Source organism: Apteryx rowi, unplaced genomic scaffold (assembly GCF_003343035.1).
Source record: "Apteryx rowi isolate R43461 unplaced genomic scaffold, aptRow1 scaffold_80, whole genome shotgun sequence".
Taxonomy (NCBI): domain Eukaryota; kingdom Metazoa; phylum Chordata; class Aves; order Apterygiformes; family Apterygidae; genus Apteryx; species Apteryx rowi.
In genome coordinates this window covers 1,367,442-1,395,331 of record NW_020451094.1, presented here as the reverse complement: position 1 = coordinate 1,395,331, position 27,890 = coordinate 1,367,442, and the positions used below count along the sequence as shown (strand labels likewise).

General features: G+C 40.7%; 1 protein-coding gene across 1 annotated transcript in view; it reads left to right on the top strand.

Annotated features, from left to right (window-relative positions):
- ATF6 (activating transcription factor 6) overlaps nucleotides 1-27,890 on the top strand; it is a gene marked incomplete at its 5' end in the record, with an annotated part of 96,603 nt that overhangs the window by 54,751 nt on the left and 13,962 nt on the right. The window contains one exon of the mRNA XM_026089171.1: nucleotides 19,762-19,846. Within this exon, the coding sequence (XP_025944956.1) occupies nucleotides 19,762-19,846 (85 nt within the window). The remainder of the gene's footprint in view (nucleotides 1-19,761; nucleotides 19,847-27,890) is intronic.

Below are 27,890 nucleotides of genomic sequence, written 5' to 3'. Positions count from 1 at the left end.
GCTAAGGGACTATCGTGAGTTCATACTGCATTTGTGTAGGTCAAGGATAGCTCTGCGGAGCCAGGAAATGTTCAGAGGGCAAGAGGGAATGAAAGAGAGTGTCTGCCAGAGTGAAGTAGCATGAGGCTCTGCTGTTCTCTGTATTTTCTCACTTGGAGGGTCTGATTAGTTAGATGTGAACTCTTCATGGCAAATGTAAATTATGTGGAAATTGATGATGAAAGTCACCAAAAACTTTTCAGAACTTTCAGAAGCTCCAGAATACCCTGATAATTTCAGTAAGCTGACAGGATGGTACATCARAAGATGTTAGTCACTTCCAAGATGTATCCTATTCTTCAGTTTCTTCATATTTTCTCCTGCAGCTGGTAGTACGGGTAAGGAAGAAGTAGTATAGGTGATATACATTGAGTTAACTTTTGGCAGCACTTCTGGTGATACCATCCTAAGCAAGCTAGGGATATAATGTGTTTGGTTGAAGGAAGTGACAAAAGCTGTATGCAACAGAGTAATTAGATTGGGTTGTGTGAAACTGGAAAGATTTATTGAGTAAAGGCTCTTCAGACTTTCTTGTATCCTGTGCTGTCTCATATTTTCATTGATGAGTTGGAATAACAGAATAGAGAATAGCCTCATTAAATCGGTTAATGGTAAGCTGAATGGGCCTTCAGCTGTGTTTGAGAAGAGGATTAGAAGTTAGTGCCTTCAGGGTGCTCGGTACCTCCCTGATACGCTGTAGAAATTGTGGAGTCCAAGTTGTTCAATCTTTTTGTCTAGAATTAGACCTACAGCAGTACTAAAAACAAAAAAAATGGAGGGAGGGGTCATGTTGGAGCATGGTTCTGTTGATTTAAAAATACAAAATGTATGGTTTTGGAAATGCCTGTGCAATTAATGCTATCCACATAATGAGGTCAGTTATTTTGCCATAACATTTGTAGCCTCAGTGTCTAAGAGTCCAGCCATGTACCTACGTGTCTAAAAACCTTCATGCATCATCCTTCACATCTTTATTCTGTGATTAGAATTCCAGTAGAGCCTTTCTTTGATCTAAAAGTATACAGTAGTTTTTAACAGTTAAAAAAGCTGGAAACTTCAACAGCTTGGTGAAGTGTTATGAATAGAGTATTTTATTTTTAAAGCCCACATTTATAATAATGTGGCTTCTGTGGTTCTCTGATAGGGTTGCATCATATTTTGCAGGATATTGGCAGAAAATGTTGAAATGAGCTCTACTGCTATTTCACAAACAACATGTACATAATTAGACTTAAAATATTTGAATGTGAAAACACTATAGTCCTAGATGTTTAAGTTAGTTGCAGATGTCAAGGGAGATGTGCATAGATTAAGGCAGAGGTCTGCATACATTAATTTCTATTTGCTRTCGCTGGCACCATCTCCCTATGCACTTTCTCAATAATCCTTCCAAATCTAGCCCAGCATGCAGTTTGCCTGTTTTGCAGTGTTCGTCTCTTATTTTGCTTCCTTAACTTCTTTGCATCTGGCTTTTTTTCTTAAATCATTCTACAGACTGCTTTTGCTGTTTTATGGGCTACCAGGCACCTCAAATTGGCAAGCACTGTGCAAGGTTCCTGCTGTACTTAATGGAGACAGAGAGCCACCTCCCGATTTTTTTCCCACTTATCCTGAACAACTGCCATCATGTGGGCTGAACTTCCTTCTGGAGGTGCCTGTCTCCTTCAGTAGGTTATAAAGGAAGCTCAGACAACTCTCTCGGAAAGCTGAAGCTGGAAAAAAATAATCTTGCCCTAAGTAGGGAGATGAAAGGCTTCTATCTGCTTGAGTCATAAAGCTTTAAATATGGTTGAAAGTCAGCAAATACTGGTGGAAGAAAACATATTGCTCTCCAGAAAGAGCAGTAACACTGGGACTGGCAAGCCTAGACTGAAAAGCTGTAGCTTGATGATGGGTCTTTTGAGTAGCGTGCAAGCAAACATCTCTCTATGCTTTTATTTTTCAAAAGTTGTTCTTTCACTCTTTTCAATCTAGTATGGTGTCTGTGATCTTGTTCATTTAGTCACTGCAGCGTGCAGGCAATTAGTCACATGCACAATCATGAGATGGACGAGGAGTGTGACGTTCCTGTGCCAGTTCACACCCTGGCAGCCAGGAATCTTGTTCTCCTTTATAGGAGAAGGAGCTACCTTTCCTCATGCTTCTGCATCAGACTTTTCCTCTTTGACTCCCTCAGTCAGGCTTCAGACCAGGATCTAAGTAAACTATTGTCGTCACCAGAAAAAGCTTTTTCTAGGGCAACTCCAGTTTTGGTCATGAAAAGTGCAGTGCTTTGCATCTGTCCCAATGCTATGAGTTTTGATGGTTTGTGTGAATTCCCACACTGTAGTCAAAAACAATGCTACACTCTCACCACTATTCAAAGTTGGATTATTTCTTCTCTTCCCAGCTAGAATGAGCTACTTCCATGACTTTTAGGGTAAAGATCAGTGATCCAATTTAAGCGTTTATCACCACTGAAAAGGAGAGTTGCTGTTACCAGCTTCCTCGTTTATGCATGCTCTTGTCAGATCCTTTCTTGAGCCATTTTATCTTTTAAGATGGCAGAAAACTAACTTGGAGAAGAAGGTAGCTGGTTTTCTGCTGTTTAGGGACTTCAGGGGGCTCACAGAAGTGTCTGACCATTGCCAGAGGCTGGCAGGGAAGGTGTGAGAGCTGAGGGAGGAGGAATGAATCCTCCTGCTTTCGGTGGCAGTGAGTGGTTAGGTTGCTCGGTATCTGTACAAATATGCCCAGACCTTGTGCGCCCTGCTCTGATGTTACCCACTGTTCAGCAGTTTTACAAATAATGTAACTTTTGGAAAATTTTAAGGGGCGTCTGTAGGTAGTTTAAAGGTGATTAAGGGAGAATAGTAAATGTCAAACATCCAAATCCCTTTGCCACCAAGTTTTAAGTTAGTTATGTACCTTAACTATGCCCTTTAAAACTGTGTTCTATCAGGTTGTTTTTTTGTTTTGGTTTGAGATTTTCTTTTTGGGGGGGGGGGCGGGGGGGGGGAGTTAAGAAATGTTTATAGATTCCCCATCTCCCCCCTTATAAAATGGAGTCTGTTTCTAGAACTGTTTTACATATTCCTCAGCAACACTAGAGATTCAAACAGAGCAGGCATTTGGCAACCAAATTGGACTCAGAAGTGAGATTTAGAAGTGAGACTTAGCTCCAAATGAGAAGGGGAGAAAACTCCTCAGGCCAGGATAAGTGCGAGTTAAGCAAACCAACAAGCAAAACAACGAAAATAAACTTCATACTCTCTTAACTGAGATTATTAGTAACAGAGGTGACAACTTTTTAACATTATTAAATTGAATATCTCTTTAATTAGAAGAAACTATGAATAATTGATGAATCCTCAGCCATACAGATGTCTTGGGATCTGCAGAATGAGAAACATCTTTCCAACAAGCATGTGTAATGCAATACACATTGAACAGTTTAAAACACTTCCATCAAATTTGGATTCAGCCCACTGCATCTTGATATTAAAACCTTGTTGTCTCTGAACTGACATTTTGAGAAAAGCAAAAGACAGCTTGGATTTGGAACAGCAGACGCCGTAGCCCCTGTCTGGCAGACCACTGTCCAGCCATAGGCTGCAGAGGAACTTGGCCTGCCCTTGCTGCCAAGACGTACAGAGACCCACCCAAGTCTGAACTGAAGTTATTGCAGTGCTCTGGTTAATTCTAGGGGATTCAAGCAAAAATGCAGCCTCCCTGCTGACTGGGAGCAGTATTTGTTTCCTCCCTTATCTGGTTGCGTTTCTTCCTGGATCTCTCATGTTGCCATATTTTTGTGGTTTTGACAGTGGCATTTACATTGCTGGAAATYATATTTGTATAAAGGCATGTTTTTATTCAGCTTTGGCAGTATGTGGCAGGAGGGGGGAGGGAATCAATCCCTCTAGTGAAGTCAGAGGAGAGAAAATGACAGATTAATAGAGAAGGAAGAGGACCCATTGCTTTAGGTTCCTTAGAAAGGTGCTACTAAAGCCTCTTTACCCAGCAAACACTGTCGATGTGAATGAGACCTGAATTTTTAAAACCAGGTTACTGAAAGTACTGCCTGTACTTATATAACACCTTTTAACCTGTGATCTAAAGCCTCATTTCTTGTCAATGCTGAGAGGTGATATCTCCATTTCAGTGATGAGGAATTGCCCTTAGGGATGTTAAGTGGTATCTTCAGGTGCTTTGACTGTATGAGGCTGGAGGATTGGGGTCAAGAGCAGATCACTGGAGTCTTAACTCAATCAGTTGCTTTTTCCAGAAAGTTGAGGGATAAGAAATATTTTGAACGTTGAGAATTTTCAGCCCTTCTGATGTATGTCTGTGTAGTTGATCTGACTTCTGCAATTAGGAAGGATTTGTTGCTGCTAATTTCCTGTACATCTGCTCCCTCTCAGAAGCAGCATCTTTGCGGCAGCAGATTAGAATCAACCCGCAACTGTCTCGTCTCGGGCGGTCCTGGGCAAACGGTGGCAAGCTGCAACTGTGCCAGCAGGAAGAATAGAGAGGAGCACACTGCATTATTGAGATCTGGCTTTCACTGTAGACTAAAACCTTCCACAGAGCAGAAGTTTGATTTGCAGAACGGGGATGCTTTTTAGGTAACTTTAATTGCATTTATTTAACAATGACTTTGGCCTGGAATTTAGTTCACAATATTACTTTGTTCACTCCTGTCATTAGCCCTGATTTCTTTGTGAGAGATACTGKTTTTTTGCTATTCATTGTTTTCAATTTTTTTTCCTCCCCTCCATATGCACCACCCTTCCCAGAGAGTGTATTGCCAGTAAGTCAGCAATGATCAGAGACTCGCTGACAAATCGGGAAAGCGATTTTTTTTTCCTCCAAAACTTTATGAAAACACAGTCCATACGATCATTTTGTGGAAGTAATTGAATACTGTCCTGAAAAAGTTTTAGTCTCACTTGGAGGATGTTGTAGTGCGCGTTCCATCATGCGTGTCCCCTCACAGATAGGTCCATTCCCAGCATCGTACATTGCTTCCAAAGGAATGACATTTTGAGAAAAGCAGAAGGCAACTTTGGATTTTTCTGTGTGAGCTGCTAACTCCTACTTGCAGAAGACAGATATCTGGTACTGGTTGCTGCTTGTGACCTGTTGCAGACACCAGAACACTTTATTTTTATCATTAATATTTTGTAGGTTCACTGTTGAAAGTTCGCTAAATAGGACTTACCATTCTGCAAGACAGGCCTATGTGATGCAAGAGCTTGGAATGAAGCACGATCTTAATTCCTGTGTAGTTGACTGTTGATGGCTTTCCACAGACAGTGTGAAATGAATTGTTGGCCATGACTCATTTCTTAATGAATGATATTCATGCAACAGCAAAAAAGCCAGTTGGTCCTTTTTGTTCCCAACTCAGAAAGATGGGATGAGGATAGAAGGATTCTGAAGGCTTGGAGAAGATCTCTCTCTCTCTCTCTCTCTCTCTCTCTCTCTCTCTCTCTCTCTCTCTCTCAGGCAGGGGGGAAACACATTAGCAGTGTCCTCTGCATCTACTCAGTGTCTAAACTGAGGGCATCATTTTTTTCAGGTCTTCTGTCAACAGTTGTTGCCAGTCTAAAATCTGTGGCAAAGATCAGGAGTTATAGAGACATTTAATAAATAATTTTAGACTAGTTTTTTGTCTCTTTCTTAAGCTGTTTTTACTTGACTGATTTTTGCATATTCCAAAACTTTAAATGTATATTTATCTGTGCACCAGTAATAAATCTAATTGTTCTTTTCATCAAAATGTTGGTTGGATCAACTATCTAAAAGCTGCCCTTAAGACTGAATCCTGCACYTGTGTTCAAATTCTGCCTGTTTGGCTGAGCTATCCAAGACAATGGGTCTTTTGCACTGACAACTGCAGGTGGTCTAATTCTTGCCTTGCAGCTGTTTTACATAGTATAGAGATTCAACAGGAGACTTAAATTATTTCTGTTGCTGCAGAACACAAAAGGATAATAATTTCAGCCCCAGGCTGGATCTCAGCCACGTGCATTCTAGGACAGAACACACTGCAAACAAGTTCATTGCTCTGATTTAAAAAAAAAAAAAAAAAGGTTAAGGTCTTGACTCTACTAGACAGTTGCTTCTGATTAGGATTTTAAAATATCTCTTGCTTTCCTGACTATCTGCATGTGTGGGCGCTCTTACTCCACAAAAAAGGATGCCTTCTTCTGTTTCCCAAGGAGCTTGCTTTGTAAGAAGAATGTCCAGTCACAGAGTGTATGGCCCTTCATGGACTTCAATAGCTATTCCTAAACATTTATCATGTTTACATAGCTTCAATTGCTACTAACATTGCTCTGTTTACAGCTTTTCATGAGTGGTCTAAGGGTTAGTAAGACAGGGAAAGTGTAAGGTAGAAGTATAATCTTGTCGGACTCATCCAAATTTCAAACAAGGTCCTCATGGATCTTAGAAATGTTGGTTAGAAGAGCCCTCTGGTCCTGCCTCCCATTTGGAGGGAGACTGTTATCAACACTAGATGAGGTTGGCTGTGGTGTTGTCTAGTGGGCTCTGAAAACCTCTAAGCATGGAGATCTCCTTACGTCTCTGGGCAACCTGTTCCCATGCTTCACTGTCCTTTGAACTCCAAGTTACAGGAACAGAAAGTAGAACATAAGTGCATTAGCAAATGGATCATGAACCCCAGTGTCATGTTGATCCAGCATTTGGAGAAATCCTTCTATAAGCCTTACATAAATCTTTTTTACCCATCCACCTTCTTCAGGGGGGAGTTCGGTCTAGAGAGAGCAGGATTTATGATCCAGTCTGTCTCGTAGTGCTGGACCCAAGAAGCATGCCCATAAACCATGTAATAATTTTTCTGCTTTGGTTGGCCCCCTGCTTATGTGGCAGGGCTGCCACTCTTTCAGCCTGTTCCTGCAAGGGCAGAACAGGGGGGAGAAGAAGGGTGGTGGTTGTGAATAACTTTCCCTACTCTAGTTTGTATCTTCCACATTCTTTTTGGGCTCAGATTCCAAGTGGGTAGTAAATCCGGGAATCTGTCTTTTGTAGAAGACCTGAGGTCTTGCAAGCAAATATAGAAACTTTGGGTTAACATTTTGTCAGAGAAGCAAAGAATCTGGATTGTATCCTTTTTGGTTTTCCTGGACCTCATTCACATGCCCTACCTAAATTACATGTTTTTGCAATTACAAATTGCAGTTGCAAAACCAATAGCCTGCAGCTGCTATGCAAAAGCAGAGCTCTGCTGCAGTGAAGTTAGAGAAGGAGGGGAGTATCTTTTTATGGGTAGTAGTCATAAAACAATCAATTCCTTTTGTGTCTTGTAACTTTGTAAAGTCTACAAAGATAATTGACAGACTCAAGTGGGAGTTACACATGAAGTGCTTTTCGGTGCTGATATAGCCAATGGGAAGGACACAAAATGTCAAAGAAGTACGATTTTCCAATAATTTAGAGCAAACTTCTTTTATTTTATGATGCTGATTTAATTGCAAGAACCATTAGAAGAAAATCTGATCCTTATCAAACATAATAGCAACTCTTCAACCAATATAAGCTGGGATTTTCTTTGTCTTCACAGCAGCATAGAACTGAGCATACATGTATTTTTTCCACTTTATCTTGAAGCTTGACTAATTTCCACAAATAACGCACACAAATTATCAAAGTGTTTTCAAGAACTTAAAACTCTTCCTATATGAGTTTAACCAAAACTGTTTACTTAAACATAGATTTCTGTTCTTCACATCCTCTTACTTTGTGTTCAGGAATTTTTTTTTTTAATCTGATGCCAAACCAAAATTACATCATAGCAAATGCATGCATTGTTCTTTACTTTTCGGTCTTGCAAAGCAGTTCTGCAGAAAAGTTTAATTGCCTGGATTTCTTCTCGTCTCTGTCCTGTGCCCTCCTTGTTCACATGGGCTTTGTTTTTCTTTCATACACCCTTCCTAAGGAAGGGAAAAAAAAAAAACAGAAAGAAGAGTACTTTTATGATAAAAATACAGTAAAAACAGAGTGCCGTCACCTCATTTTCCTTCACTGCAATATGCTTTGCTTTGCTGTGCCTCATTTTGTGCCTAATTAATGTATCTACGCATAAGCTCTGCTAGCTGTGATTTCCTACAATGTTCCATATTCACAAAGGGAAGCTGATGATATTTAATGTATATTACTTAGGATGTGTTACAAGTGAGATTCAAAAAAGCTCAGCTAGAAATGGGACTGGTTTGTCTAAAGCAATTACACAAAGGCAGATTTGCAGAGGAATGGGAAGAGTGAAAATAGCTGATCATCAAGTCCAGGCAGCCTGAAACTGTTCAGAAGCAGCTGATGTCATTTTGTTAACAGGATTAAGATAGGCATTTCAGTAAGGCAGAAAGTTAGTGGGCCTGTCCTCTGGAAATGTGCTTATATTCCGATTCTTGAAGGGAGACAAGAATTCCCTCTCAGAGGCTGCTAGCTAGATTCCACTATTTGATTAATAAATATTTATTACCAGCATATTTCAGTGTTTTTCTTAAAGAATGATTCCTCCTATTTGGTCTTGGAAGTTGAATAAGGGATTGTAAACCATAAGAATAGAAAAACTAAGTGTTATATATACTTTTTCCCTTTCTATGTGGCATCTACTCTACAGCTGCCTTTTAGTATCTAAATGTTCTTTGTATTGTATTCTGTGGTGCATTCAAAAATTCTTTTGTTGATTCTCTAACTTTGCTGCAGTACTGAGAGATTCTTTTGCATCTTTATTCTCACTCTATTTCTCAGTTGTAACCATTATTTTCTACCTAAAGGGGACAGAGTTAGGGTACCAAATGAAACGAGTGTCAGCAAACAAACCTAGAGACAGGTTCAAAACAAGCAAAGGAGAGGTTTGTGCAACAGAATTAAACTTGTGGAACTCCTTGCCAAAAGATGTTGTGGATGTTGGGAGTTTCTATGGGTTTAAGACGAGACTGGGAAAATTTGCAGAAGAGAAATCTATTAATAGCTATTAAATATGTAAAGTCAGGTATTTGCTAGGAAATCTCTAAAACAGTAGTTGAAAATGTTTAGTGGCTGAAAGTTGATTAGGAGAAAGTGTCTTATCTGTACACACTGTTCTTACTCTTCCCTGGGCATCTGCTTAAGGCAATTTTTGGAGTAGGTTCTGACTGTCTAGTTTCAACAGGAGTGGAAAATGCACTCGTCTACACTATCCCATAACCTGAAGCTTATGTGCACTCTCTTTGGGAGTAAGCAGAGGGTCTCCTTCTGTTGATGAGGGCCTAGGAGTCAGTTCTCTCCAATTTCTAGGCAAATGTGCTAACTACCAAGCTATTATGTGAAAAGAAAGAAAGGCTGCATGATTGCGAATGAACTGAATGTGGTCTGTCCAGACTTGGACAGACTATCCCTCCCTACCTGTTCTGGGCAGAATATGGACATCATTCAGCACAGTTCATGAGCCTGATACTATCCGTCTCTYTAGAGCAGACACTTTTGAATGTAGCACCAAAACTCAAATGTGGTTTTGTGATGCAGATGAGCCAAAATAACAATTCACAGGTTCTGAACTGCTCTGTCTTCCTCCTATCCTACACATCTCTTCTCTGCCTTCAGCCCTGGGATCCCCTTTTCCTCTTCTCTATTGTATGAGCCAAAATAGTCAAATAGCTACAAGGTAGTTCAGCTCTCCCTCTTGGCAAAAAAACAAAACCCCCCAAACCTCACAAAACAAAACCCCAAACCCACAACCCTGGCATTACTGAGTTAATTTGTTGCCATTTTAGCAAGATGAACTGGTTTTCCCTGGAATCAGGTGCACCAGCATCAGCTCTCAGCCAGCAGCAGCAATGCCTAGCCCAGGACAGGCAGGAAGAGGAAATTAGAAATAGCTTCAGCAGCAGGAAGCCATAATTTGCCTCAAGTCATCTTGTGAAACTGTCCCCTCTGCTTTTACACCTGGAGAGATGCTTACTCTAAAACAGAGGTGACTGCTATTATGTCTTGGATCTTTCAAGAGTTAAGAGATACTGCAGAGATGATCTGAATAAATGTCTAAGCCTGAGATACCTGAAGTCCATTTAAATATTCAAATTAAGTCACTTTAATTTGGCCTCTGTTGTTTAGGTTACTTTTGGTCCTTAAGGAAATGTAACATAAATTCAACCCAAAAAGCGAAGGGCCAAAATGAAGTAGGAGTTCCTGCTTTACTGATATTTGCTGTCTCCACTTGTGAGCTGCAAAGAGGACACAATTCACAGCAGGTCTTCATATCCTTGTCAGTTCTTAATCCAGAAGAGGTCCTTTGCCACTGGTCCTCCTTTTACACGGAGGAAGACTTAGTGCTGACCTCCAAAGTTGAACCTGGTTTGTAGACATGCAACAGTACTGCCTTTGAAGACAAAAGAAGAAACTCCTCAAAAGCTATTCACTGTTGTCATATAGTGAATTTTCAGTTCCTCTGAGGGCTTTGGGATTTTCATGTGGGTCTCTGTTTCACAGAGATGCTTCCCAGTTAGTTAAGTTTTAGAGCCCAGCATAGATCACATCTGGCAATAGCTCAGTTGATAATAAAAGGCACTAAAGACTTCTTTATTAAAGGGTCTCTCGTGCGGGTCTCTCATGTGGGAACTAAAGTGGTTAACAATCTCTCTTCTGCAGTGATAAAGTGACTAGAAGCTGTTCCGGAGCACAGTTAAATGTTATTTATAAAAAATTGCCTGGGAATGTCAGAAAGGTGTAATCTTATACTACAGGACATTTTATTGACTGTGGGATTGAGCTATTTCTGGTAAAACACTTAAATAAAAAACATATCTCATCACTTCATTGCTGTGTGCAAAGTACAGGCTGTAAAAGCCACCTGTGCATAGAAATGCTGGGATTGGAACAGCATTGCTGTGAATAAGAGCACTTTTGGTAAAAATTAAAGCAAATTACAGAAAAAGCAGCTCTATTCTCACATGTGAACCACCCTTTCTAGGAGTGTTCCTGTTAGGGGACAGTTCCCCCCTCCAGTATCCCAAGACTGCTTCAAATAAGGAGTTACAGAAAAATAATTAAATTCTATGGTTAAGGGGGGGGTTGAATTCTCAGTTATGACATCTCTTTTTTAATATGCTGAAAAATCACTRTGTTAGCCAGCACAGAGCAGAACATAACTGCAAGCCTAATATATGCAAAACTGGTACTATTTCAATTTGCGTTAAATGGTTAATGTAAAACCTAAAGGAGTACCACATCTGTGGCCTCCCGGGGTGGACTGTCAAGAGCTGGTGCAGAGAGGCCCTGTGTGTGTCATGTACTTCCCGTGAGGGTCCATGATGTGAGGATGAGAGAATGTACTTATAAGGGTTACCTTTCAAAAATGAAACAAAAAATGTTTACACACCAACTTCACAAATAGGGAAGCTTGTACAGTTCATGGTGTCATGGGCAAGCATTGTGGCTGTGAATCACAGTTTGTGTAGAGGTTTTAACTGGTTTTCTCTCTTTTTTTCTGTTTTTAAAACCTTCCTCTTGCTTTACAGACATAAGGGTCAGACTGGTAGGATGGCAGTAGTTTCAAATGCAGCCTCCCCTCTAAAGTTACTGCCCTGTTTAACCTCCTCTGGTAGTGAAAGCAGTAGTGCAAGAAAATTCTGACATTTTCAAATGGGCCAGTGCTGTATCTAATGTGGTGTGTCCTCAGGACACCATATGGTTGCCATCACCCAAATGAATCAATAGTGAAATTATGCAGTCATTTCCTCTRCAAATTTGTAAACTTTCATACACGTCCTTTTCAGTTGTTCTTCAAACTGACAGAGGAAAGCAGAAACAGATATGCCAAGACTCTCATTTACACCATGATCCCTGCTAAGTGCTTGGCAGTGTCAGGAGCTGCTGGGGTAAATGAGAATCAGCCTTTAGACCACGCATATATTGCAGTAAGTGCCCTTCCCTAGGGAACGTCTTCCTTTTGCATCCAAAGAGGCATGCCTAAGAGAGCTGCCGAAGTTCAGTCGTGGCTGTGTTGAGAATCAAGTTCCAGTGTAACAATTACCACTTCCAGGTTAGGAATTGCATGCCAAAGACTAGCATCGCTCAGTGAAGGTTTGGTGGCGTGTTTAGGAGATAAAGGCGTAAACTTCACATCTCTGACAGCAGCCAGGCAGCCTGAAAGAATTAAACTGAAATCTTCAAGAAGTGTGAAATCTGTGGCAGATAAAAGAAAAGCTGGCTCTTTGGCAAGTCACAGATTGAAGTCTCCCAGGAACTCCTCTGTCAGCTAAGGGTTTTAAGAAGTTCAACTCCTCGGAGAACTTGTACAGGTCTCTGAAGTTGTGTGCTGCTTTTTGTGCCTGTTAAAGAGCACATTTTTATTTCACAGGCTTTGTATAGCTAAAAGCCTAGCTCAAAAGAAGGTCCAGTGTCATCTCATTGACCTGAAATCTCTGAAGATGCTCAGAAAAATTAGGTTTGAAAGATAATACATGAATTTGGTGCACAATTTTTATGGCTAAATAAACACTTGATTTGTATCTGCTTCATCTTGAGATAGCTAGGTGTGGTTGGATAGCTGATAGATAAGTGTTTGAGCCATCAGTCCATGTTGAACATTACCAAAAGTAGTACAGTTAAAGAAAATGGTACCCCTGGCAACTTTGAGGATTTGCCAACATTTCAGTGGGGTGTAGGAAGCTCTTCAGTCTCTATCAGCAATAGCTGTAATATGGTCCTAGAATCATATCTATGAAGATTCAAGCTGGAAGAGATTGAGGCATGATTCCCTGGATGGCCTCTTAGTCATAAACAGAGATGAAACATGCCCAGCTACATTTTATTTTGTTTGCTGTAAGAACTCTTCTAAAGCTGTCTGGACAGACTACACTCTGGCCTGCTGAGGTGCCTGACTCTGTTTGCCCTCTGCTTTGCCAAGTGTCTTTGCTAGTTGCAATGTTTTAACATGTAGCTTGTTAAGCACATTAAGATGTTCCTTTGATATTTTAATCCAGTCTACTTGGAACTTTTATTCCTGTAAAGTAACAAACATCACTTGTTTTGGAAAAGGTTATCCTTGGTTGTTCAGAGATGAATCTCTAATGGAGGGCCATGCTCATTTAAACATCTTGACATCTTCCTAAGAAGAGATGCAAGGTAGGGCCTGTCTTGCAGGAGTGGAGTCATGACTCTGACATGAATCACATCTGTACTTTGGAGGGTATGTGCTCAAAACTGCTCCAGAAGGGTCAGAGGCATGGCTTGCCCTTTAATAGCTTAACAAGTAATATTTACATAGACAGATGTGCTAAATACACTGCAACAAGTGCATTTAAATCAAGGTGCATTAACTATTTTCTACTTATGTAATCCTTTTGTGCAGGATACTTGAAAAGGCTTTTTAAAAAATACTTATCCATACCTAAGCACAACAGCTAAGAAAAATGTAGGTGAATTAATTCAACAAAGAAATAACATCAGAGGTAGGAGGAAAGATAGTTCATACTGAGGGTGCAGGGCTTTAGGAGGTTTGGAAATCTGTTGTGTCCTATGTCACTTGGAAATTCTTCAAATGTATGCACATCTCCTTTTAAATGTTTCCTATAGCACTAATAGTATTTTCCTACATCACAGGCATGCTGCAAAGATTAACTCATGAATGTTTCTTTCAAACCCATAGAAATGGGAGGAGGAGTTCTGTAGATTGCCTATAAATATGTGGCACGCTAACCCTGGGGAACTGTCTGTCGCTGGGTGCACCATGCCTGTGAAACATGCATTACAAAACCCAAGACAAGCAATATTTCCAATTCTAATAGTTTAAAAGCCAAGAGTCAGACCTACAAAGTGACGATAGTTTAAGAAACAACAACATAACCCCCAAAATCCAAAAGACCTTTGGAATAGTGTGTTTACTCTGTTTAATGAAGCTTCATGGTATGCAGTGATGATGTTTTCTCTGTGTCCCTTAGCTATGAGAGTTGGAAACATTTCTTTTTTTAATGAAAGCTAAGATGTCCACAGATTGTCCTGTGTATAGGTAGCCAGGATTTTGAGAAACAAACCACATGTCATGAGACTCAGGTTAAAGCTGCAGGAGCAGACAGTTTTGGAATATGCTAGCACAGTGGAATAGGATTTCCATTGCCAGTTGAAGCTGTGGGGGTTAGAGATACATAAGGCTCCAAAGCTTAATTCCAGTTAGAGTCCTGACTACACTGATCTTATGTAAGAAGCCTTAAAATCTTTATTGCAACTCCATGTGTTGTTGAATCCAGAAGCAGATCAGCAGACACTGGAATAACCAGACGAGTAGAAAGATTCTAGATTCATAGATTCAAAGATTTCTAGGGGTACCTAATTTCTAAATATTTACAACTCTGGTTAATTATATTCTAATTATGAAGTGCCCTGAATGTTTTGTGATGGCAAAGACTTAACAAATATGATGATTATCAGAAGTTTATCAAGTAACAGCCTCAGATTTTATCCACAGGAAAAATGGGTTTCTGTATGCCAACTTACTAAATTAGAGTAATGCATCTATGGCTGGATTTTTAGAACCTATATCTATATCTCTCTGTCTGTCTCTCTATCTACCTGTCTATCTATCAATCATCTGGCTTCAATATCACCGAACTGTAGAGATGATCAAAAGCAGAATGAGAATGCTGAGGCTAGGGTCTCATTTGAAATATTGTCTTTCCAGGCTGATATTTTTCCAGTCATTCTGCCAGCACTCTCAGGTTTGCATAGTCTATTTAAATTGTCATCTCATCTAAGTGTAAATCTTGGCCCAAGCCAAAGCCATCTGTTGTTGGGTAATAGCTGTGATTTATTCTGCCTCTGGTTGACATTCATGCTCATGGACCAGATGCGGGCTTGTAGGATTTGCTTTTATTCAGTTTCAGCTTTTTCCATGTGTCAATATCACAAACAGCACTTTAATTTTAGGAATTTTTGTCTAGTGTTTAAAAGTAGGGATGAGTAATAGCATCACACCCCCCCTTGGGGTGTAATTCAGCATGTTTCAGAACAGGATAGGACAGGAAAATGTTTCACATATTAGAAATATATTTGAACAATGTTTGTAAATGTCTTATTTCTTTCTAATTACTAATCTTTACACTGATTTATATTGCATATATATAATTAGGTAATACTTTCAAATAAAACTTGTGGACCATTTGAAGACTTTTGGACTCAATAGAACATTGTAAGTAGGGTAGCTAAATTGTAGACAAAGTATTTATGAAATTCTGCAGAGTGCCTGCCACTACCTGTGCCTTCAACGTAGAATGAGGGTAATAATGAAACCTTCCAAGTTAGGACCAATTGTCATAGAGACACTCCTGCATATTAAAGAAAAAGATGGTAGGGAGATGGATAAATTTCCCTAACACCAGGTTAAAAAAAGCACCAAAGATGCAGCCAATTCTTTGTAGTAGAGATGAGCTGTATTCAACTTCCAGACAATCTGTGCATCTTGCACATTAGCTCCTGCTAGTAGTTTGGACCTACAGCAGACTGACTTTTTATAGGTCTGTCTTCCAAAGCTGGTGTTGAAACACAGAGGAGTTGTACGGAAACTCCAAAGTATGTTTGGATACACAAATGCAAGTGGAAATGACTTCACTGTCTCACTATCTGCTATGGAAACAGAAGTCTCTGAGTCTTCCTTCCCACACTGTTCAAAATGTACCAGAAAACAGAAGAGGAGCAGGTGAATTGATGCATGAATGTACCACTTTATTGTGTAGTTTTTGGAGGCATTTCAGAACCTGAAAGATAAAGGGAAGTCCCTTTAAATGTCTTGGATTCAGTTAGCAGAGCAGCTTCAGTGAAACTGATTTCCTATGCAGTTTATTTCAGATTCAGTGGGTTGATCTTGTCTGGTTGTGTTTGGAGAGATTGCTGATAACAGTGTTCTGATAATAGAAAGTTTTTATCTTTCAGTTTCTGGCTCAGATGGGATTTTGTGTAGCTGAGCAGGATGTGTTGGCCCTGCCATGATTGGTGTAAAATAGGTTTCACTTCATTAGATAAAACTAAATTATAATATTGTCATTGTATGTATCTGTCCCCCTTCTTGTATTCCTCTGATGTTTTGAGCGTATAATTGTCTAGAAAATGGTGCTCCTTTTTGTTCCTCTGTGCGAGGGCAAGAAGATTTTCTGGGTGGGATGTATTGAATATAGCTTAAGGTGTTTGAAAGTTAGTTGCCCATGTGTGATCTAGTCCTCGTTCTTATTATAGTCAGTGGAGAGCAGCAGGCATCTCTGGAGCTCTAGTCCTCTCCAAGCTATCTTAGGATAGAGCAAAATGAGAGGTGACTGTTTCATGACATCAACTAGATAGAGCCTACATGTTAAGCTTAGACTTGGGCCACACATCTGAACCAATTGCACTACTCACTGCTACCAAAATGGGGAGGCCTTGTTCCCTCCCCGCTACTGCCACATGATCACACCAGCCATGAGAAGGGCTCCGGCCCCCTCCTTCAGCCCCTTCAGTTGACTGATCCAGCAGAAGACTACTTGGTGGTTTTGCTGTTAAGCAGAAATTATGAGGAAGGAGAGCAAATGGTGATGAGCTGTGAGRTTTCTTCTTCACCACTCTTGAAAGACAATTCACAGAAGTCTAAAATTAGTTGAGATTAAATCTAACTCATGATATTAAAAATATATGTTGGCTTCTTGCTGAGACTGAATAAGAAAGGTGCATTTTATATCCTATTTTGAATACAAGGTTTAGAATAAACTATTGTTTTCCAGGAAATAAGTTTGATGGAATCTGAACCTGTCCAGCAGCATTAGTGCATATAGCTTGGCTGTGTTGGACTGGCCCGAGGTGTTTGCACTGCCTCTGTAGTTACCATAGGACTCTTGTAAGAAGCTGTTACTGCCAGCATCTGTCATGTGGTTTGCAAGAAGAGTGTCACAGGATCATAGAAACATTGGGTGAGGAAAAGCTCTGGGGGTCCCAAGTCCAACTTTCTGCTTGAAGTGGAACTATTGCCAACACTAGATAAGGGTATCCATGGCTTTGTCTAGCCAAGTCTTGAAAACCTCCAAGCACAGAGATTCCCTAGCTCTCTGTTGACCTGTTCCAGGACTGCACCACCATCTTCATGAAAAAGTGTTTCCAAATATCCAACCTGAACCTGCCATGGTGCAGCTTGTTGCCATTGCCACCAGCTATATCACTTGACATCACACGGAAGAGTTTGTTCCTTTATTGTTGTAGCTACTCTTCAGGTAGTGGTGAGCTGCCGTTAGGTTGCCCCTTAGCCTCCTCACTGCCAGAATGAACAAGCCCAGCTCCCTCCACCTCTTCTTGTAGGCAGATACCCCGCACTCTGGACCTCTCACCAACTTGGTAACCTCTGCTGGATGCTCCCAGTTTTTCTATCCAACCTTTCAAACTGCTGTTTTGCACTAGAATGTTTTTTAAAGGGCCAGCCAAGGAGGCAATGATAGAGGGGGAAACTGAGGAATTTTCTTTATTTTAGTGCTATGCAGTCATTTGGTATTTCTGTCATCGCTATCATCTGCTGCTTATTTCGGTAGAGGTATTCAGATTACAAACTCTTTGTGATAGCTCTTAATATATTAGCTAAGTACTCCTCACATTTTATACACGCAGTAAATAAAGGTGCCATTCTAAGCAAAACTAAGTTACTATCAATTTGTTTACCAGTCTTGAAGTATGTTAGCAAAAAAATAGTAGTTGTAATCTATGCAGTACTTGTTTTTTTGCTAGATAATACTCAATGTTATGGCTTCTCAGAAGCATTCAAAAAGAAAAAAACCACAAAGATAACCTTTTTAAAGCACTGTTAAAAATAGTCCTGAAATCATGACAAGGACACTGTTAAAAAATATAGATCTAATGGACATCTTATCTTTAGGCTGTTTCCTTGGGACACATGCCCCTTTGAATTTCAGAACAGTTTTTCCGTGAAGTTCATTGTCTTACTGAGTGTTGTCTCGATCTCAGTGGTTCAGGAATGAAATGGGAATTACATGTGTTGTCTGAGAATGGTTATATGAGAGTGGCTTTATAATTTTGGTACTAAGATGTTTTTAATTAGATTCATTTATTTAAGTCATTTTCTCTTCTCATGGTTAGTCATCTGGGTTTTTTTCTTTGTAGGGGAAAGATCAGAGTGGTATTTCTAAAATGTGTCTACAGAATATTGTTAATATATTTAACACCTAACTGTGTAACTCAGTACCCTGAATCTTAGACATAATTTAATATTTAGATTTTAAAATGGGCAGAATGTAGTTATCTTGAAATTAAGAAGCTAACAACTGTGTCCTGAAGAAAGTATAATTCGCTCTGCTGAAAGGTAACCTTGTCCAAAAGCATAAGGTGTTTGCATGTTTCTTCTTACCGTTAACCAAAGAGCTTCCTGTAAAGCCTTTCTGAGTTGCCAGTTTTGTAAAATACTGTTGGAATTTTACATATGGGAAAACATGAGATGAGAATATCAAACTTGTTCCTTTTCTTTTTTTACCTATTTGAGATAGATGTCTGGGTCTTGAAAAGTGAAAGGCAGATGCTTAGGTGTACTTTTAGGAGAGTTAGTAGCTGTGTGAGAGACATGGTAACACCTGCTGCCTTTCATTCTTCCCAGTGACATTGGGAGTGAATTTGTAGTAGTTGGGATTACAGAACAGAGAGGGGCAAACACACAGGTTGGAGAAGATATTTAGTGATTGGCAGTTTTTATTTCATTTACAGTTTGAGTTAGAAATTTAACTAGATTTGTCAATTATATAAACACAGTCTTTTTTTTACTCCTAATTACTAAGAGAGAGCAAATATAATTCCCTCACAAAGCCCACTGCGTTTTGAGGTGGGGTAGTGAAGCAACCTTCTATCAGGAAAGCTAGCCTTTGAAAGCAAGGGGAAGCTTCCCTCGTCCTTAGCGATCTTTGGTCCATCTAGATCAGCACAGTACAATATGAGAGATGCCTGGACTGGCACTTTATGCTCTGTTAGGTCTGTCGATGAGAAAAGAACCATATTTTCCCAGGCTGCAAATCCAGCAAATTCACTTCAATAACAGTTAACAAAAAGACCGAAGAAATTTTTCCTTGAAGGTCAGGTCCACATCAGAGCTCCTCCTGCAAATGCAGCATGTACTGCTAAAACCCAGCAGAGTTAGTTTGAGCATTTCTTTCCTAATGCACCCAGCCACCTCACAGCTGAAATAAAGTACTCTGGCAAAAGCACAGCTTTGCCTTCAAACTTTCCGGGTAGACTTTGTCAGCAGAGCTCACATTTCACACTCCGTCACAACCCGGACTGATATGGTCCTGCTGGAAGAGGCATGTGATACAGACCTCGAAATAGATATAGCAAGATGACATTTATGTATAAAGCAAACAGCACTGGCAGTAAAGGCTCCAGTTCAGCAGAGCCCTTAACCACATGTTTAAATATCATTGAAGTCACACTAAATTACTTTAATCATATACATAAGTGCTCTGTTGAACTAGGGCCTAATAGTAGTTTCCATCCCTTTCCACATGATCAAGGCTTTTTCATATTCTTCCACATGTGATAGGGATTTCTTCTTGGTTACACAGCATGAGCAATTGCTTTGACTTTTGGAAGACTCTCTCGACAATTTGAAATTGCTAAGCTGTCGTAAATAGTTTTTATGTGGAATGCCTGTAACAGAGAATGCAATGGAATTTTCCCAGCTCTGTGCTGCCAGGGTAGGTTTAACACATCTTTCCCCCTATTTTCTAGGACCACCTGTTATTGCCAGCCACCACACATAACAAGACCAGAAGACCAAAGATGTCTATAGTATTGCCAGCTGTAAACATCAATGGTAAGTCCAAAACATGAAAGAGAATGATTGGAGAGTAATTTCAAAGAGATGTGCCTGACTTGTATATGGAAACCAAATTTAGACCAAGTGTCTGTTGCTGTAGCTTTGAAAAAGAAATCAAACTTCCTCATCACTGAGCTATAGTTCCCAGGGTCCCCTCTGGAGCTGGAATGCTGGCAAGTCACCAAGGCCTGGTCACTGTGACTGTAATGAGAGGCCTCATGTCTTGGCCAGCAGTTCTGCAGTCTCTTACTCTAGCTCCTTCAGGGCTCTGGGGTGATACCATCCAGTCCTGGTGATTTATATGTAGCTCATTAGGGATACTTTGTTTTGATCTAGCTCCTCTAACTTTGTGGCTGCAAAGATTGCATTGGGTGTGGGGACTTTCTCCAGCACCTTCAGCAGTGAATCCCAAAACAAATAATTCGTTGAGTTTCTCTGCTGTGGCCTTATCACTCTTGAGTGCCCCTTTTCCACACTGCTCACCTGGTGCTCCCACTGATTCACTGACTGCCTTCCTGCTTTGGGGGTTTTTAAAGAACTTTTTATTAGCAGTTGGAGCCTCCTTTGCAAGGGACTCTTCTATAGCTCTCCTGATCTTGTGTTCACATTTGACCTGCCATGCTCTCTGGGCTTTCATATTCTCATCTGGATAAGCTAAATGCCAGCCTCTGCACTGTGATGCCTCCTTAGCCTTCCCAATGATCTTTTTCAGGGTGGGAGTTTGGATCACTTTGCTTCCTTTTTAAATTGCAGCCCACGTGCTGCCTGGGCTTCTAATGGAATATTTCAGATCAACCACCAGGCTACTTGCAGGTTTTTGCTTTTTGGACTGTTACTTCTCAGGTTTTTTTCCTGACCATTTGTCTTACCTTTACATAGTTAGTTTTCTTGAAATTGAGTATCAGCCTACTGGGTTTATGTGGCCTGCTGTGTCTGGATACTGGACAGTCCCTCACAGTCCCTTATCTGTCCAGCTAGAATTTCACAGCATGTCATTCAACTGAATTAGTTCATCACCCCTTTCCCCTGGAATCCGGAGGCTCAGGGAATGGATTAGATCTGGAATGAAACAAATAGCTTCCTAATTTACTGCCCAATCACCTTTACCAGTTGATCTGAATCACATTAACTCCCTGTTCTTCCAACTAGTGCTGCTTCTGCTGAAAGTTTTATTGAACTTCAAGGGGATTTGGGAAGATAAAGGCAAGGCTAGCACAACATTAGCTTCCACTTTTGTACTGAACTCTGTCTTCAGTTTAAAAGCACTTCACAGCTTGTATTCTGATTAAATATTAGACATCTAGCTTGTGGACAAAGAGGTTGGCACTGTTTAGGTAAAAACTGTAGAATGTTATGCAGTAAAATTCATCCCTTTGTGGATGCTCTGAGTTACAACTGTCTGATATCAATGTAATAAAACTAGTAACATTGCCCATCCTTAGTCCTTGGCCTGTCATGCCAACCTTGCAGACCTCAAAAATCAGCTTCACTTTTTCACCCTCTCTTATGAATGGAAAAAGAACTTGTTCTTGCCCTTTGCAAGACACACCTCTGTTGTAATCCCACAGATGTGACCTACTCACTGCCTGTYCTGCTTCTTGCCCTCTCACTTGGGCTCCTCCTGCTCCTGCCTAGTAGGGCAAGTTTCTTGGCCTTACTGATTTATTAGGATGCTGACTGCCTTCCCTCAGCCTCCTCAGCTGTTCACCASTATGTCGTACAATACTCAGTATGAGTACAACTCAGCACTATATGGTCAATACTAATAATAATCACATTAAAGTGCTGCAGGACAGTAGAGAAAACAGCTTTGCATTAAGAAGACAGGATTATTAGTGATCAGAAGTGTTCATGATCTCCATTTTAGTCCCCCAAGAGAGACAGGGCATGAACTGTATATCATTAATTCATATGGTAAGGAACTGCCACGTTAAGACATGTTTGGGGCACAGAATCACCATCAGAGTCAAACCCTGTAAAAACATGAACCCTGTAACAGTATAAACTTTTCTTTCTGACTATCTACACAACATAATGCCTTTTTAAAACTTACGTGCTTTACAGCACAAATGAATCATGAATCCAAGTGTTTTGTTAAATTCAAGCATGCTGAAAACATTGTCTGATGATGCAGAATTTCCATAAACTTAAAAAAAAAAAAAGAGAGAGAGAAGCGCTCAGTCTTCCAACATTTTGATAATTACATTTTCCCATGCAGTATGGCAAATCAAGTGTGATAATATATAACCAGCTATCTTAGGGAAATTTTTATTAGATTGTATCAGAATTATTTTTGGCATTTTTCTGCCTGAAACTCCCTTTTCTTGTTCATTACAAGAATCTTTTTCTGGCTGAGCTGAATTATCACATGCAAATGGATACTTTATCACTTAAAAAGTGAACTCTAGTTCTAATTTAGAAAGTATTTCATCATGAAATGTTACTCAGTCTTACTCTAAGTGAAATAAATAACTTTTCAGTTATTGGAGTAAATATAATTTGGGAAATACATATCAGAATCCAGTGCTAAAACACATCCTTCATTAATGATGAAACAATGTGACGTTATAGTTAGTTGAGTTCTTTCTTTCTTTTCTTCAAAACACCAGCATAATCCAGGAAGTAAGAAGTGTCCAGGGGTTTGGGCAGAGACATTGAAACACATCAGACAAAGAACAGCTTTAAGTAAAYAATGACATCAAACACTGCTTCACCTGCGACATTCAACCAGGTGCTAGGAAAGATATTATAAGATATAAAAGACACAGTAGGTAACTTGGTTTAATTTTTAACTTGATTATTAGTAGATTACCTAGAGGAGACTGTTCTCCCAAAAGTTCTGCCCGAAGAGCCCTTCTCTCTTCTTTCAGAGCACTGCTCCTCCACCCTATCCCACCTCTGCAGGGACTGAGAACATCCCAAACAAGCATCTGGAAGTTGGCTGACAACAAAGCATTTCTCCCAGCTGTCTGCCGTTCTTTTAAGCCCACCTTAATTCTCTGCCCACCTGCAGAGAATTGGCTGCTGGAAGAGGCTGGGTCTCTCTGTGAGGAATTAACAAAGCCTTCAGGAAAGAACTTGTCCCCTTCTGCCTCTTCTCATGCTTCAGCCAGATCTTTGTGGAAGAAGGGAAACCTTTGCCACTTCTGCTTGCTTGCCATTTCATTTTGCTGCCACAGTCCTGGCAGAGCAGATAAAGGAGTGCAAGTGAAGCAGTGTTTGCTTTGAAACATTTTCAGARCTTCTTTGCTTGCTTTTTTCTAGATTCTTTATTTTACTTAGGTACTAACATTTACCCTTGGCACTGTTTCCAAATGTGAAACAGCATACAGTTCAGTAGAGAACACTTTGAACAGCTTGGACAGTCTCTTCCCAACAGGACTCTTGTCCTTTTCTGATTGCTCTTTGATTGCTTGAGAGCCTTCTGAGCTCTGTTAGAGACTCTGCCTTTAGCTGCCTTGAGCAGTTCCCACCAACAGCAGCAGGGATCCAGGCAGAGAACAGGTAAAGACAAAGATCAGCAACCAAAATGAATTGTCATTCACTGTCCTTGGTGACTCCATGGAGATTAATGACTTGCTTCCACAAGATTTATTTAGCTGTTTTCACCAGTGTACAAAAGAGAAYCTAGTTTATAGTTTGGAAAGTTTTTCAAAATTCCTCTTGGAGGAAAATGAGGTAAATCTGACCAGTAGCAGCGCTAGTGCTTTTCAGCTGATAGCAAATCTCAACAGAAAATTTTGTAATAGACATATGCATTTATGTGTATGCATGTGTGCATTCAATATGATGGAAGTTTAAGCGAACAGTATTGTACAGAACAGAAAAATGTGTTATTAATTTTCAAGCTAAAAACTTGATTGTAGTTATTTAGCTCTTGTATATTGCAAAACAAAAAAAGGGCATTACCTTGCAAAGAACCTATGTGCCCCTTTGCATGCTCAGCCCAAACTGCCCCATGCCCTTCTCTGTGAGCTTGGGGATAGCCAGTGAAATCCGCACTACGGGCTGCTGTGCAGGTGCATGAGCGCGTGAGAAATATATAACAAGTGTTAGTGTTAATTAAAAAAAAAAAAACTTACGGAAACTTGTTACATGTTGATCCCTCCCCTCCCACCAATTCCCTCTTCTCCACCCTGTTCCAAGCCCCTTCCAAGCTTCCTGGGCCATCTCCCACAACTCACAGCCAGTGCTTGCTATCAGTTCCCCATGTCTGCCTTCCCAGATGCTTGCACTGTCCTTCACCCTTCTCCCATTTTTCCCTTGGCTGCTGTCACTCAGTGCAACTCTCTCTTTGACCCCTGCAACCAGCCAAAGACAAAGCCCCAGCAATGTTTGAGGACACAAGTAGTATTCATAGAAAATCCATCTGATGGGACCTTAAGGACCTCAGTGCTGGCATGCCTGGGGGAAAAAAAGCAGAATTGGGTAGTCTTAGTCCCACTGCACATGGTTCAGAGGGCACTATTGGTATGCCTTTATAGAGAATTTGTTCCAAGAAGAAACATCATGCAGTTTCTCATGGGAATGAAAACCAACTGCAATTAACAGTTAAACTCCAGCTTTTGTTTTTAAGCAAGTCATGTTTGTTATGCTGGATTGCAGCTATTATTTTAGAAATCTAACTATGCACTTGAGACCAGTTAAGTCTCCAGTAGATTTCATTCCTACATTTGCTTTTATTGTAATTCAGAGTCTTGTTGGCTCATTACACCAATTCCAAGTTGACATATAGGCGGTGCCTTCCTTGAAGTTTAAATGAAAACATCTGCCATTAGCCTTGTATTTACTTAAATGCTGTAAAAAATGCAGTGGGTTATAACATTGATCTTTGTATCACAATATAGAGTACAGCATAACCAAGTCACTCTTCCTATCCCAAGCATAGGCCTTCTGTCTCTGCAGGATATCTGCAGCGCGGCACATACAACCAGTAGTCCTCTCCTTGCAGCATACAAAAGTGAGAACATAAGTACAGTCATTCAGTGTAGGAGACAGCATTCAAAATTTAGCCAAAGAAGCCACTTTAATTGCTTCCTAGGATTCATTTCTTCCTAGGATTAGATGCTGTGTTTGCACTTTTACTGCTTGCTCTTTTTTCCCAGTAGAAATAGCTGTAAAGGTCTGTGCAGATGTATACTCAGTGTGAATACTGGTGGCCTCAGCAGCAGCACAGACAAAGACCAAAAGGGTCTCTTTTCTTCTTAGTATCCCTGTGCAAAAAATTTCATCACATGTGGAAGACCTTCTCTCATTTGCTGTCTCTAAATTGAGGCTTGGTGTTTTCATGCTCAGCCAAACAGAAGTGAGGGACTTAAGTCCCTGGAGAGATCCTCTTGCCTAGACTATACAGGAGACCAGGCTAGTCCTAAAGTCTGTGACTGTTGTCCTAGGTATTTGGGGGTGGGCAAGGCTGTGGCTCTGCTGATCTGGGGGGGGGGCCACAATCTCAGAGGCTGTGACCTGGTGCTATGTTGAAGTGGAAAGAATGGCCTTTAATTTTTGTCTTCTGTTGGGATCCCTGGAGGAAGCATTTTCCAGCTTCATGTATCGACTACCACAAAATTAATGTTCTTTCTCTGTTTTGATTGAGATCCTCCCTGGTCTATTTGCCAGCTGGTATTTCAGGCATGCCTTTTCCCATGATTGTATCATTCTGGAGAGTGGCAGGTTCCTACTCAAGGAGTTGTCCATATCCTCTGCTAATCTAACTTTATTCCGGGTCATTTTCCCTCCCATCCTTTCTAGCAGCTTGAAGTGCAGTACTCCCTATATCCCCCACAAAAGGAAGTCTGGGCTTTCTTACATTATAGGCTCCCAGTTCTCTGCCCCATTTTGGGGTAGAGCTTCTGTGAAGCCACTAGGCATGTGGTCCCCTCCTGTTTCAGACTGTCTGCTCTTCCTGAATGGGTCTTCTTTGTTAGTCCTGGGGACGACCAATTTCTGCCAAGGAGGGACTGGCACAAGGTCTGAGTGGTTCCTTTTTTTCTCCATGGCTCCTGTTTGCCTTGGCCGTTATCTTAGGCACATTGACTATGTAGACTGTAAAATGCCACCTTGGGAGGAGCACAGTTAGAGCTCTTGGCCTTTCTGCCTGTTACAAATACAAGCATTGTTAGTGTCAGATATCAGACTATTTCCCATAAGGAAATCAACTGAATGGGGACTAAATTACAGACTTCCTGTTATTTTGCATAAGGGCTAATGCCTATACCTTCAGATAGGCGTGATTAGGAGTTCTCAGTAATCTGGAGGTGAAGGGATCTATACCCTCTTACTGGAGCCCCAAGCAATCCTTTATCCCCAAACAGTTTCCTTTTGTATTAATCTCTCCCCTCTCCCTTGCTGCCAGTATATGTAAGTGTAGAAGTCAGGAGCAGAAGCTGTTTACTTGGAAGTTGCTTCATGCGGGTCAGTTCATCTACTACAATATGGAATAAGTTACCAGAATAGGGTACTTAGTCATGAGTATCCATTGATCTGAGAAAGAGCTACTGAAAGGAGAGAGTAAACAGTAAGGATGCTGAACAGAGTAGTTCAAGGGTTGCATGGAAATAAGCAAGGCCAGCAGATAAGTCTTAAGTTCCTCACCTAATTTTCTGGGATTTGGCAACCATGACAGAGAGTGGTTTGACTTTTCTACAAATATTCTGGATATGTCCTTAACCTAATGTCCCACAATGGATTTGTCTTTTTGTTTTCAATCTGCCTTTAAGATAATTGTTTGCATGCCTTAGCCTTTATAATTTGCATGTTCTTGGTAGAGTTCTCTAAGGGATGCCTTCTGTAATGAACCTCGGCTGCCAAATAGGCTCTTAAAAGTAAGAGTCCACTGTGAGTGTTTCACAAAGTCCATCTGCTTTGTTGTGTTGGCCAGCTTCTCATTGCTACCATTTCCCTCATCACTGTTTTTTAGCATTCCTCATCACAGTGATGTAACACAGACTTTGGAAGTGCTCTGAAATAATGTGCATTCCAATTAAAATGGTCAATAACAAATCTAGTGGTAAGGCTTTTTGATCAAAACTGGAGGGAAAGCAACATGAGTATTTGTATGCAGTTACAAAGAACGTTCTTTCAACTGACAGCCGCTTCCAAAGCTGCTCACAGATGTCCGAGGCTGGTAGCAAACTGTGTGTGAAAGGTCCGTAAGGCAAACAGAACCCACACAGGCTGAGAAGGAAAATAAAAACAAGCAACTCTTTGTGAAGTGACAATGTTCCAGAAGTTCCATATCTTAGGGTTAAATAAATAAAGTCTCTAACTTCCTCTGTCTTCAGGGTCAAGCAAACAGAAGATTCCATTTCCGTCTTTAGGAGCAAGAAGCAGAATTCCCAAACAGTCATTGAATGAGGAAGATCTAGTGTTTGTATGCTCGAATTTGAAACAATACATCCCACTTGTGAGCAGCTGACTTTCCTGAAGGTTGCTGCTTAACTGTTTAGGTAGCCTTCTCTCTCAGCTAGCTCCTCTTACTCTTAATAGCTTCAGAATGGTTTCCAGGAGGCTAAAGGCCGCAGCTATTTCTAGGTGGTGTTGGTTCATTCCTTTCTTCATGCTTAGAAGCCAAATATGAGCCCCTAAGGCTCCCTTTTACAGCTGCTCTCCTTGGCCCCAGACTGAGAAGCTTGTACCCCTCCAGTAGGAACAGAAGACTCGTCTCTAAGCTACACAGGCATGATCAGTAGAGATACTTCCCTCATTGTTTCTGCTGTTATCTCTGGATTTAGCATGAAGTGCTGAGAACTCGGTATAGCCTTGCAGGCTGTAATGTATAGGCAGAAGGTCTGCAGGCTCTGGAAGAGGCCAGGGAATGGGGTTGTATGGGCAGTAGGTCTTGAAAGGTTGAGACCGTGAAGTGTGTGAAAGAAAGAAGAAATTGCACTTGCTGCTATTAATGGTGAAAGGATGTATTTGAAGGATGTTTGGGGGGAACTAGAACCAAGTAGAGCTTGAAGCAGTAGTTGCTGGACACATTGAAGAGGACAGCAGCCGAGGAGGGTGGAAGGTGGAACAGGCAGCCACAAGTAGATTGTACAAG